The sequence below is a fragment of the Chionomys nivalis genome, chromosome 18 (genome assembly GCF_950005125.1).
Source record: "Chionomys nivalis chromosome 18, mChiNiv1.1, whole genome shotgun sequence".
NCBI lineage: Eukaryota > Metazoa > Chordata > Mammalia > Rodentia > Cricetidae > Chionomys > Chionomys nivalis.
The window spans coordinates 22,330,367-22,343,807 of NC_080103.1; the positions used below are offsets into that span (position 1 = coordinate 22,330,367).

The 13,441-nt window shown below is 41.7% G+C and overlaps 1 protein-coding gene across 1 annotated transcript in view; it reads right to left on the bottom strand.

The window, feature by feature from the left end:
* Gnai3 (G protein subunit alpha i3) overlaps positions 1 to 13,441 on the bottom strand; it is a 38,308-nt gene that overhangs the window by 14,953 nt on the left and 9,914 nt on the right. Inside the window, exons 2-3 of the mRNA XM_057794247.1 lie at positions 283 to 325; positions 32 to 173 (exon numbers count right to left, since the gene is read on the bottom strand). Coding sequence (XP_057650230.1) covers positions 32 to 173; positions 283 to 325 — 185 coding nt within the window. The remainder of the gene's footprint in view (positions 1 to 31; positions 174 to 282; positions 326 to 13,441) is intronic.

Genomic DNA, 13,441 nt, shown 5'->3' on the forward strand with positions numbered 1-13,441 from the left:
AGCAAGTGAAGAGGAAATGAGAAATACTTACTGCTCTGGCAGCTTCCCCAAAATCAATCTTTAACCGCCCCATGGCTCTGATGATCGCAATGATGGACTGAATAGTGTTGCTGTAGACAACTACTTTGTACTGCTTACATTCATCCTCTGAATAGCCATCCTCATGAATGATTCTTCAAAAGGAAGAAAACCGCAAGTCAATACCATGAACGGACAATGAAAACATTATGAACTTTCTATGAAGGGGGTAAATTCAGTCTTGCAGGCCCTATGTGAACTTACTTCATCTGTTTCACAATGGTACTTTTACCAGATTCTCCAGCACCTGAAAAAGAAAAATAGATTTTTAATTTCTTTGTACTCAAACAAAGGTATGGAATAGTATGACTGGTAAGTCTAGGTTAATGGAAAATACAGGTCCTGTGAAATTTTGTGAGCTTTCATGTTTATCAGGATAACTGTGAGTTCCTCAGTGAGAGCACTTTGCTTTCTTTATTTTGGTATCATTTCTGCAAAACAGACATTACTCAAAGAGAGCAACACATATCTTTTTAGCAGCATCATAAAGTATGAAATACTCAATAAACACAGGCAAAAGAGCAATTGTGAATTTGTGGCTTACGGCCTATTCATAGTTATTAATTCTATGACTGGCCAATGGACCTGCGGAATGTTCCAGAAGTGATCCTTCCAGTCACAGGGCTAGAAAGCTTCCAAACAGCTGAACCTGTATTGCCTCTACCGTTCGTGATACAGCTAGCTCCTCTTCCAGGAAGGATTGTACCGCCCTCCTTAGCTAACTGGAATCACTTAAGCTAAAGATTAAAGGTCAAGTAAACTTCTAAACCTTGACAGTCTGCCTGCTAGATCTTCTCTGGTCAATAATTCTTCCATCTTCCAAAATGCTCTTAAAACGTTACCACATCTCTCCAACATCAAATGCTAATTCTGACAACCCTGACCATCCTTTTTAGACAAAGGCCATCAGAGAACATTAACTCATTTTCCTACAACCAATCTACTAATCTACTTCTAGCTCCACTAACATTCTCTAGCTTCATCGACGGATGAGCTGTCTCTTCGATGTCCTCACTGCTCTACTTATGTATTTATCACCTTCGCTTCACCTCACCTGTGGCTGCTGAGACGTCCAGTATCACTGCTCTCTCCTGACTATGTCAGCCTCAGCACACCGCCCCATCAATCTCTGACACCCCCACACACTCATTTTCCTCTAGCTACTCCTCCACTTTCCCTGTGCCTCTTAAAGATCTACCACCGTTACTCATTATGGGGGTGGGGAGGGAGCAACAACACACACGACAGAACATATGTGGAGGGCAGCGAGCAGCCTGCAGGAGTGAGTTCTCTCCCTCCACTGAGGGGCCCAGGACTGCAAAGCAAGCAACTCTACCTACTGAGTTACCTCTCTTTATGTTTCTTTGTAGCAAAATTTCCCTAGTGTGTCATCCACACTTCTAATTAAATACCTCCAATTCATCCCCATCACTACTGAAACCATTTCTCAAGGTCTTCAAGCCACTGGGACCTTTGACAAGCTGAGTGGTCATTTCTAGTCCTTATTCTGCCTTTCAAATCTGCTTTTTCCAAGTTAATCCTTGTCTTTATCTATACTAATGCTCTAACTTTCCTAATTTGGTGGTTTAAAGCACTATTCATGAATAAAATAAACCCCCAAAGAGTAAATGTATCAGGATGTTACCATTAACTCATTCAATCCTCACCCCTCTGTAAGGTAGACACTATTACCCTCATTTTATAATGAGATAAAGGAAGCAGGAAGGGCGGGGAAATTGTCCACAGTTATATCTGGTGGCAAAATAGACATTTCCACTTAGTTTAGCTTCAAAACTGGCATGTGTTAGATTCTTACTTTCCAAACTCGGCTTCAAAGTCATTACCTACGGGATATATCACAGTAGATGTCCCGTAAGCATCTCAAACTTAATGCCAATACTGACCGAGTTACTCATTCCCCACTTCCACCTCAAACAAGCCTGTTCTTCCTTTAGTCTTTTCATCCCAGTAAAAGGCACTAACATTTAACTAACATGCTAAAGTCAAAACTGGTAATTCACATAGAAGGAACAGTGTTAATACATGTTAAATATTACTAAAATTTTGTGTGTTTTTGTTTTGTTTTGTGTGGGTAGTTTTTCAAGATAGGCTTTCTCTGTGTAATAGTCCGGTCTGTCCTGGAACTCTCTTTGTAGACCAGGCTAGCCTTGAACTCTGTGTGGCTAGCCTTGAACTCTGCCTGTTCCTACCTCCCGAGTGCTCAAATTAAAGGTGTGCACCACTACCACCATAAAAAATTTAGTGTTAAAAATACACTGGAAACCTAATTCCTAGCAAAGCTTTTGTCAATTTTTTTTTTTTTAATTTTTAAGCTAGGTCTAGCAGTTGGGCAGTGGTGGCGTAAGCCTTTAAACCCAGCGTTTGGGAGGTAGAGGAAGGTGTATCTTGTGAGTTGGAGGCCAGCCTGGACTACAAAGGGAGTTCCAGGAGAGAAATCCTGTCTACAAAAATGAAAACAACAAAAAAGATAGGGTCTAGCTATGTAGTCCTGGAAGTCTGAGAATTCTATGTATAGCAAGGTAGCTTTGTACTTCTAAGGATCCTCTTCTTTCTGCCATCCAATAGCCGGGATCACAAGCATACAGCACGCCTGTCTGGATCATGTGACAACACTGACTAGAGTTGCCTCGTGGCCTCTATTTACACTCAAATTACAACGTGTGGGCAATAAGGTCCAATATACTCTGCTCCCTGCCTACCTCCTCACCCTCATTTCTCATCTGTCTCCACTCTGTCCTCAACGCTCTTGTCAGGCCAGCTTCTTCGGGTTTCCTCTAACACGCAAAACTGGTTCTCACCAGGCTAGATCTGACTCACGGTTTGCACATCTGCTGTTCCATCTGACTGAAATAATTTTTGCAGGATTTTCTTCTTCACTCACATTTCTGCTCCCTCAGAACAATTCCTGATAAAATCACCCGAAGACCTCCTCCCCACACTGTGTACTCCTTCACAGCATGGATCTTCACAGCAGATTTACTTTTCTCATCTCCCCACTAAAACAAAAGCTCTGCCAGACTGTTCTTCCCTGTGTTCCCAGGGGCCCCAACTGGGCCTGATGGCAATTAGTCAAATACTGGGCCTGATAGCAATTAGTCAAATAATTAATCAAATAAATATTGAACAAATGTGCTCTTTTTTCCTTCTGGTTTTTCAACACAGGGTTTCTCTCTATAACAGCCTGTCCTTTGGAGATCAGGCTGGACTTGAACTCACAGAGATCCAACTGCCTCTCCCTCCTGAGTGCTGGGATTAAAGGCCTGCACCACTATGCCCAGCACAAATGTACATCTAATATGCATGATAATGCACTAAATATTTCTTCATTTTATCAACAAAATATTTAAGTTAAAATAGTATTTGAAGATAAAAACCCAAAATAACTACACTCTTGCAGAATCAAGAAGTTTTTGTACGGGGCAGAGAGATGGTTTAGTGGTTAAGAAACTGCTCTTCCAAATGACACGCGTTCAATTCCCAGCACCCACATGGCAGCTCACAACTATCTGTAACTCCAGTTCAGGGGATCTGGCACCTTCATAGAGACATACATACAGGCAAAACCTTAATGTACATAAAAAAATGAATAAATCTTCAAAAATGTTATTACTCTGTTATTACTACAATCTTCAAGTAGCACAGTGTCTTTCTTATGACACTGGCAAAATACAAATTTCGCTATGCATACCTAGAAAAACTTTTCAGTTCTGGGGAAAAAAATCAGAAATGCATGCTACATGTTTTTTAAATCGTTAAATTCAGAATTCCAGACCATGTGAGCTTTAGTGTAATGAGGTACTAAATGCTCTCCTTTCAATATTGAATATGGTATACCTATGCTCATGTCAGATTATTTTGAAAGGCATTATAAATGAATCTGCTAATAACACCACTAATATCTACCCATCTCGCTAGGTTCTACTCTATGAAAGAGGTAGAACCCCCCCTCACACACACACACACACACACACACACACACACACACACACACACACCTGCCTCCTTCTATGCTGTCCTACTTTTATTTCTCAAAGGTTCCCTAGAGAATATCATTTTGGGAGCTGGAAATACAACTCAGTGGAAGGATACTTGTCTGGCATATACAAGGCCCTGTTCATTCCCTGGGTTGCAGAAAGAAGAAAAGGAAAATGTATGCTTCCCCTTCCTTTTATTATTAATCTGTGTATTTCTTCCCTAGCTTTTATTACACGTTCAGTCCGTCTCATAAATGAAGGCAACTCTTATTGCCCACAGGATTTGTTTTCAGTGTATGTTACTGGGCATTTGCTATACACAAAGAGTGAATCACATTTTGTATCAAAAGGCCTACTTAGCCCATTCAGTTTGTAGACTCATGCAAAGTTCCAACATTCTGTCCATCTTCCAAGTACACTCTGAAATCTGAGTCACTTGAAATCCACTCACTATTCTAGGTGTCTTACTTAGAGAGTTTCTACTGCTGTGATAAAACATCAGGACCCAAAGCAACTTGGGAAGAAACAGGTTTATTTCATCTTACAAATCTCAGAGCACACTCCATCACTGAGGGAAGTCAGGGCAGGAAACCGAAGGCAGGAGCTGATGCAGACAAAAGCATGGAGGCGTTCTGCTTACTGGCGTGCTCCTCGTGACTTGCTCAGTCTGCTTTTTTATAGAACCCAGGACCTCCAGCTCAGGGAAGGCACCACACACAATGGGTTGAGCCCTCTCCCATGATCACTAATTAAGAAAATGTCCTGTTGGGCAGTGGGGGCACACACTAAGGAGGCAGAGGCAAGTAAATCTCTATGAGTCAAGGTTCAAGGCCAGCTTGATCTACAGATCAAGTCCCAGGACAGTCAAGGCTACACATAGAACCCCTGTCTTAAAAAATTAAATAAATAAATAAATCCTACTGGCATGCCTACAGCTGGATCTTATGGAGGCATTTTCTTAATTGAAACTCCTCTTCCCAAGCTTGTATCAAGTAAGCATAAAATAAGTCAACACAGTAGCTTACCAAGGTGTAAAATAATTTTCTCTCTCCTTAAGTAATTCTCAAATGATTTAAATATCTCTGACTCTTCACGTATCTGAGCCTAATACTGTGTCTATTATATTTCTCAAAGCTCCTGCGTCTTCACCATTCTGAACAGCACCACTGCACAAATCACCAGCCAGTGACTCTCCCAGTTCTCCAGCCACCTCCTCTGACTCTGGTCTCCAGCTTCACCTGAGATACATCACTCAGGCAGCAAGCTCTCTTCCACAGCATTTCCCTCTGCGGTTTTGCCCACCATGTTCCACACACTGTACTTCCCTTGCCAACTACGTATGATGTTTGGACTTCTAATTTTACCTATATTTTATCCTATATTACTTCAAAAATAGTAAGTTTAAAGCAATACTGACTTGCTATAGACTACGGCAGAGAAAAAAACTACACCTTGGAGTAGGAGAAACTGAAGATGACTCTACAGACAATAAGAATGGGAACCATAGAGGGGGAGGCTCTAAGGGAGAGAGTTGGGAGGGTCACTCCATACATTCCCTCTTTCTTTCATCTAACTAAGGCCAGTCCAACAAAGAAGGTCCTAAGTGTACTGGGTCCTGTTCTGCTCACATGCCAAGATGGCAGAACAGTCAACAGAAAATGCTCTGGACAGTGCCTGGTCCACAGTACTGCTCAGTGACCGTCAGTCAGCCACTGTTTGTAAAACTGCCCTCGCTGCTGAGAACATTACCAAGTGATGTTAGGGCCTCAAAGGACTTTACTTTCTAAAAACTACTTTGCTATTGATGTTGGTGCAAATTCCTAACAGAAAGGGCAGTTGTATTCAACAGTTGTCTCAAAGTAATAAAACTCTAGATGGATATGGATTCACACATATTTAAAAACAAACAAACATGCAAGCTAACAGCTCCAGCAAACTACAGCAATGTATGCGTCACTCTCTCCACCCCACCCTGAGGAACAAAGACTCTCTTCCTTGGGTTTGTCTGCGGTCCTGGCTGCCGTCCCCTCTCGCAGGCTTCACCCATCTTGGTCTCAGAACTTTTCCTCCAAGTGCCCCACAGGTCTAAGCCATGACAGAAGCTTTCCAGTGGTACCAGAGACACCTTTTTCTTTTAAACACTTGTTTCTATAAAGAAATCTTGAAATTCCTAGCAACTCCACGTTATAACTAGAGCACAGTCTGGGCAGCTGGGTCCCAGACTGACACCACTCGTGAACAACTAGCAGTGCTGGACCAAGACTCTCTCCTTAGACTTCTATTGACATATACATGAGTAAAAAATAAATTCTGCTTCTTTCTATCTTAATTTCCTAGCTGGTGCCACCATATAGTAATAAACTCAACGGGACAGTAAAGTTCAGTGCTACTGTGCCAAGTGTGCAGCTATGTGACCTTGGGTAAGTTACCTGACTACAAAGTCTGCCTCCTTATCAATAAAGAATGAAGAGCTTTGGCCTAGATGGACTACAGTTACACCCAAAGCTAACTGATCTCTTGTTCTATACAAGACTCAAATCAAAACCACAAATGCACAGCATCCTAACAACTCAACAATTTAAAACAACTACCATATTACAGGTACTAGTCTATCAGCAGGCCAGCGGGAAGTACCTGTGTGAGGAAGCAGAGTCACTGGACATGCCAACTCCCATATTCATCTGGCACAGCACTCGCGTTTACACTGCTGTATGGACGCAATGGGGGTGGGGGCTGAGGGTTGGGACAGCACAGAGAAGGGAGGGAAGATGGGAGGCAAACGATGAATTGCTACTACCAAAGATGAGAAGAGCACAAACCACGCTACTTCCAACAGCGACAAGTGTTTTCACGGATTCTCTCCTTCTACCATGTGGGTCCTGGGAACCAAACTCAGATCACAGGTGGGCAACAAGCACCATCTTGTTGGCTTCATGACTCACTGTTTAAGATTTATGCATGTGAGTATATGTCTGTGTGAGGTATGTTATATGTACGTGCACGCAGGGGCCTTGAGACAAGAAGAGGACTTAAGGCCCTTCAAGCTGTGGTTACAGGTGGCTGAACCTCCTGACTGGGGTGCTAAGAACCAGACTGTGGTCTGTGTAAGAAGAAGTAAAGGCTCTTACAGACTCAGTAATCTCAGGCCACCCTCCACTCCCCACCCCGACCTCATGATTTCTTTTTTAACAACAGTAAAAATTTAGATCAACGTTAAGAATATTTCACACAAAATGCTTTTCAATGCATTATACTTATTACAAAATCCAGTTGCTGCTTCCTTTCTCTTTCTTTTTTTGGGGTGTGGGGATGGGGGTGGAGACAGGGTCTCAGACTTCAATTCATGATCCTCCTACTTTGGGGGCTCGATATTGGAACTGCTTAACTCATCCAATGGTTAGAAGAGGGGGCTTGAGATTGCTCATTGGTTATGAGTGAGCACTTGTTGCCCTTGTTAAGGACCCAGGTTTGGTTCCCAACACCTATACTGACTGGGTAGATGATCACAATCATCTGTAACTCCAGCTCCAAGGGATATCCTCTTCTGACCTCCACTGGTACCTACATATATGTGGTGTACACACACATACACACACACACTCAAAGACACACAGATACATAAAAAAAATAATCTTTTTCAGAAGAGGGTTGGAGAGATAGATCAGTGAGCAAAAGCACTAACACCAAGCTGAACCGGAGTTCAAGTTCCAAGACCCATGTGATGGAAGGGGAGAACAACTCCCTCAATTTGTCCTCGAACTTCCACATGAGCACCGGGTCAGCCACACACGCACACACAAACAAATAAGCAAATTAAGGACACACACAAATAAAGGAAGGAAGGAAGGAAGGAAGGAAGGAAGGAAGGAAGGAAGGAAGGAAGGAAGGAAGGAAGAAGGAAGAGGGTACAATAAAAACTGGTTGGACAGATGACTAAAAGGTTAAGAGCACAGGCTGTTCTTTCAGAGAACCCAGGTTCAATTAGCAGCACCCACAGGATGGCTCACAACTGTCCATACCTCCAGTCCAAGAGGACCTGATACCCTCTTTTGGCCTTCAAGCGTTGTATGAATGTGGTATACCTATAACATGCAGGCAAAACACATAAAGATACATCTTTTCTTAATGTCATGAAAGTGAAAATAAGTAAACAAAAGGTTAGAAGAGTTACAAAGGAAAAATGTCTCTGCAAACACAAAAAAACTGTTCTTCATTTCTATTTAACAAATGCCTCCTGCATGCCTGGAACTGCTGGACAGGGAGGTGTCACGAGCAACTCAGTTCTGGAATCTGGTCTGGTGGGAGACGTCAGAGGGAAGGGTTTCCTTGTGAAGCTACAACACTCCTTGGTCTAAAGTACGAACAGAGCTTTTTACCTCAGACCTCTAAGCACCCAAGCCTTCCCAAACGCCTACTGAGGCCATCTTCAGTCCTTGCTGAGGCCTTCGCTGATTTCTGCCAGGCACAGCAATGACTTCCAGGGTGGCTGGAAACGGTTTCTCCTGTGAGCATCAGTCCTAGTGTCTGAATTAACTCTGGCTGTTCCTCTGGTTTCTCCTGTGAGCATCAGTCCTAGTGTCTGAATTAACTCTGGCTGTTCCTCTGGTTTCTCCTGTGAGCATCAATCCTAGGGTCTGAATTAACTCTGGCTGTTCCTCTGGCTCACTGCGCAGCTCTAAGCATCTTCCCTGCTCCTAGTCTGCCTTGGCATGAGTTGTTCATTGATTTTCTTGGTTTTGATTAGTACAGTTCTGAAACCCTTTTCAGAATAACCTGAAATGTTTCCCCGCTTGTTTATCTAACCAGGCTTACGCTGGCCCCACAGGACACTGTAACACAAGTACTTGGCCAAATTTTTTTTAAGTAATTGAGTTTGTGCCTGTTTAGAACTCTACCAGCCCTAAACTCAAGAGTAAAATCCTTCGACGTACAAACAGTGCCTTCTTTCTGTGGCCCACTCCTCCAAACTCAGAGCACAATCTAGGGCAGAGGAGACACTGAGCAATTAGCCGTGGGATGAATGACTTAGTGTCTATGATATTCAGCGGTTGCCCAATCACTTTTGTAACTGCTACTCGCAATGGAAGGACTTTCAATGTGGGCAGTTAACAGGGAGATTTCCACTCCTCAGCTCTCTTGACTCGGCCCCACACCCCGACTCCTGACTATGCTTTCAACTCTCATCCTATGACCAAAATGACAATAAATTTGGACTCAGTGCTTGCCTCACTTCCTTCTACCCTTCTCTCCTGGATCCTTCTGCACCCACTCTTGTGTTCCAATGGAATATCGGCTATGAATCTGTCCATCCACTGCAATCCTAACTCTTGAGGGTATAAGCAGTCAACACGCACAAGTATCTGTCCAGTGGATGAACAAATAAAACAGGGCAGTAAATTTGCAATTAAGGCAGAGATCATGGGTCTTCTTTTTGAAAAAGTTAGCCATCATCAAAAAGACTTAAAGGATATTATGAGAAACAATTTTATAAAACATTAATGGTCATCCAATTTTTCACCAAAGTTTTAAAACCACACATTGGAAAAAGCCTTTCCAACAAATGGTGCTTAGAAAACTGGATATCCACATGTAAAAAACTGCAGCTAGGTCCTACTCTCCCCTGTATAAAAACCAGTTAGAAATGGATCAGAGCCTTAAGCGAAGACCTGAGGGACAACCCTTCAGCACCCAGGCATAAAGGACTTGAAAGGACGACAATAGCCCAGGGCTATAAAAGTGAAAAATGGGAGAATGTTTGCCCCTGGACACCTAACAGAATATTAGTATGTACAACCTATAAAGAACTCACAAAACTAAATGCCCTAAAACTGATCTATGAACATGAAAATGAGGTGGACAGTTCTCAAAAGAAGAAATACAAATAGCTAATAAGTACAGTATATGAAAGATGTCTCCCTAGCCATTAGGAACATGCAAATTGATATTACATTGAGATTCACAACCTACTCCAGTCAGAATGGCTATCATGAAGAAAACAAACAACAAAAAATGCTGGTAAGGATGTGGGGAAGAGAAGCCCTTAGATGATACTGGTGAGATGTAAACTAGTGTAACTACCATGTAAATGAGTGTGGCATTTCTCAAACAGCTGAAAACAGAACTGTCATGATCCAGCCCCACCACGTCTGCATGTGTAACCAAAGGAATGCAAACCAGCACGCCACAGAGGTACTTGCACTCCATGTTTACTGCTGCGCTAGCCACAGGAACCAGCGTGTGGAAACAGCCTAAATTCCATCAAAGGATGAATGGATGAAGAAAACTGTATAAATTGTGTATAGATACACAATGGTGTTTTATTCTCAGCCATAAAAAATGTGAAATGACATCATCATCCAGAAAATGAGTGGGACTAGAGAGCATCAAGTTGAGTGCAATAAGCCAGACTTGGAAGGACAAATGTGTGTGCGCATATGTACAGACATCGGCCACTGCCAATTTTGGGGTAGGCAGGTATCCCCAAATTCTACCATGCATGTGTACACACATACACAATACTACCCTAATTAATATATTCCTAACAAGACAGTATATGGTTTATTGAGTTTCACATCTTTTACTAAGTATATGGATATGATCCTACAAAAACCGTAAAACAGAATACTACTCAAAGCTCAGAGGGTAAAGCACTTGTCTAGCCAAGCAAGGTCTTAGGCTTTTGATCACCAGCACTGTAAGTCAAATAAAGCCAATCAATAAATAAAAATAAAAGGGACTGGGGATGTAGTTCAGTTGGTACAGTGCTTGCCTATCAGGCAAAGCCCTGAGTTTAACCCCTGGTATTGTATAAACTGGGTATGGCAGCACACATTTATAAACCCAGCGCTTGGGAGGTCAAGGATCAGGAGTCCAAGGTCATCTTCAGCGACACAGGAAATCCAAGGCCAGCCTGGAATACTTACAGACACACACACAGGGAATAAAGCAGATTTTTTAAAAATAGAAAGGTCAATTAACTTATACCCATAAATCACTGAAGGAAGACACTGGTCGACTAGGGATTTGGGTTAAAAAAAATAGCTCACTCAGCTCTCCAAACATTACCAAAATGTCATCACTTAACATTTTGCACTACTATGTACAATACGACCAGTGCTGGTGAATGGCTGGATAAGTGCAGACTGCCTCTGCAGAACATAAGAATGTTTGGGAAGCAGTCACTTGTGAGCAAGGAGCCAGATTATGCTGACGGCTTCAGAGTTCTAATTCTGCCATGGTGAGTAAGTTTCCTTTTTCTTCTTTGAAAGCAAGGCAACAAAAACCCATTTTGGTGATAAATTATATGGTATTTATATATGCCATGACTTAAAACTATTTTTTATTTGGAAGTAAAGGAAATAGAAATCCCACAAACTGTAATGTATCAGCAGTCCAAAGATCTCATTTTAACTCATAAAATAATTCTTCATTATAGTTGAAAATGTTCTCCAAGGCTAATAGCAATGCTAAACTCATTCATTAAACCCATATATTTTAAAATGTTAGAATCGTATCCTATGCCAGAACCTCAAATAATGATGGCAGCAAAGAGCACTTCTACATTCTTACTTAACCAAATATACATACTATACTCTAAAGAGTCACTGACATTAAAACATTACAAAATGAGTAAAGGCCTACAAAATCAAAGTCTTCGATTTCAATTTCTTTTACCATATAAACACTTGCAAAGTTCAAAGAAGTCTGGGTTTCATATACAAATTTACTACATCTATTTTATCTTTTGTGACAATATTAATTGTGGTGGCACCTCCAGAAAAAAAGTTGGTAATAAGAACAATGCAAAGTCTCTAGACCCTGAGAAACATATGTATTTGTGTGTACAATAAAACAGAGCTTAAAATAGCTACTAAAAATTTCAACGAAGGATCGGCAAGATGGCTCAGCAGGTAAAAGCACACACTGTGCTGGGTTGGATCCCTGGCACCCAGATGAGAAGAGACCTCTGACTTCCACAGTACACTAAAAACACCTGCATTCAAATTCTCCCTGTCACTCACCTCAACACAATTATAAATTTTAAATATTTTTAATGTTTCAAGTATCAGCTGGAGAGATGGTCCAGCGTTAAGGAGCACTTACGGCTCTTGCAGGTCAGAGTTTGGCTTTCACTACCCATGTCGGGCGTCACAGCTGCCTTTAACACCTGCATTAAGCATGCATGTGTGCACACTCATAATTTAAAAAAATAAACCTTAAAATGTTTCAATTAAAGCGAGCTGTGGTGGTACACTGCTGTGATCCCAGCACTGGGATGGCAAAGACGGGAAGATCATCTCCTGTATCCTGTTCTATACCAGTCGTTAAGTCAAATCAATCTGCCTGCTCACTCGTGTCTGGTGCCTTTGCGCACTTTTAGAGCTGGTGGGCACTTCAATGGTAGAATAATCCCTAGTATGGGCTCCATCTCCAGCACCACAAACCACATCAAAAGGAGTTCCTGGCCGGGCGGTGGTGGCGCACGCCTTTAATCCCAGCACTCGGGAGGCAGAGGCAGGCGGATCTCTGTGAGTTCGAGGCCAGCCTGGTCTACAAGAGCTACTTCCAGGATAGGAACCAAAAAGCTACGGAGAAACCCTGTCTCGAAAAAGAGTTCCTGTATCTCTTTCAAAGACCATCTCAAATATCATAAATATCATGTCTTCTGTCTTCTAGAACTTCCTTTCCAAACCAACTCCTATAATCAAATGCATTCCACACATCACCACTGGGAAGCTCAAACAGGAGGATCACAAGTTCAAGGCCACCCTGACTATGTAAACGTCTCAAAAAAATTTTTTTAAAGGAGAATGAAGGAAGAAAGGAGAGAACCTTCGTCTATGAAAGAAAATCAGAAATGCATAATCACAAATAATACATGAGTCTCCTGCTAGACAGTACAATATTGGAAACCACAGAGCTCAAGAAAGCCTTAATTAAATATAGTGTAGCATACTAGATTGACCCTAGGTCAGAAAAAGAACATTAGTGGAAAAGCTGGTAAAATTTAAATACTGTACTAAAGTTAACATTTATATAACAGCATTAATATCTTGGTGACAATAAATTTACCATGGTGATTATTTAGAAAGTCAGCACTAAGGAAAACTAGAAGAGTACACAGGAACTCTCTGCATTATCCTTGCAATTTTTCTGTAAATTTTATTCCAAAATAAAAAGCTTATTAAAATATTTTATTCTAAAAATTTTCTTCATTTACTTATTTTAAGGGTATGACTATTTTGTCCGCATTTATGTCTGTGTACCACATGTTTGTCTGGTACCCAGAGAGATCAGAAGAGGGCATCAGATCCCCGGAACTGGAGTTTTCTTTGTGTAACAGCTTTTGGCTGTCCTGGAACTCGCTT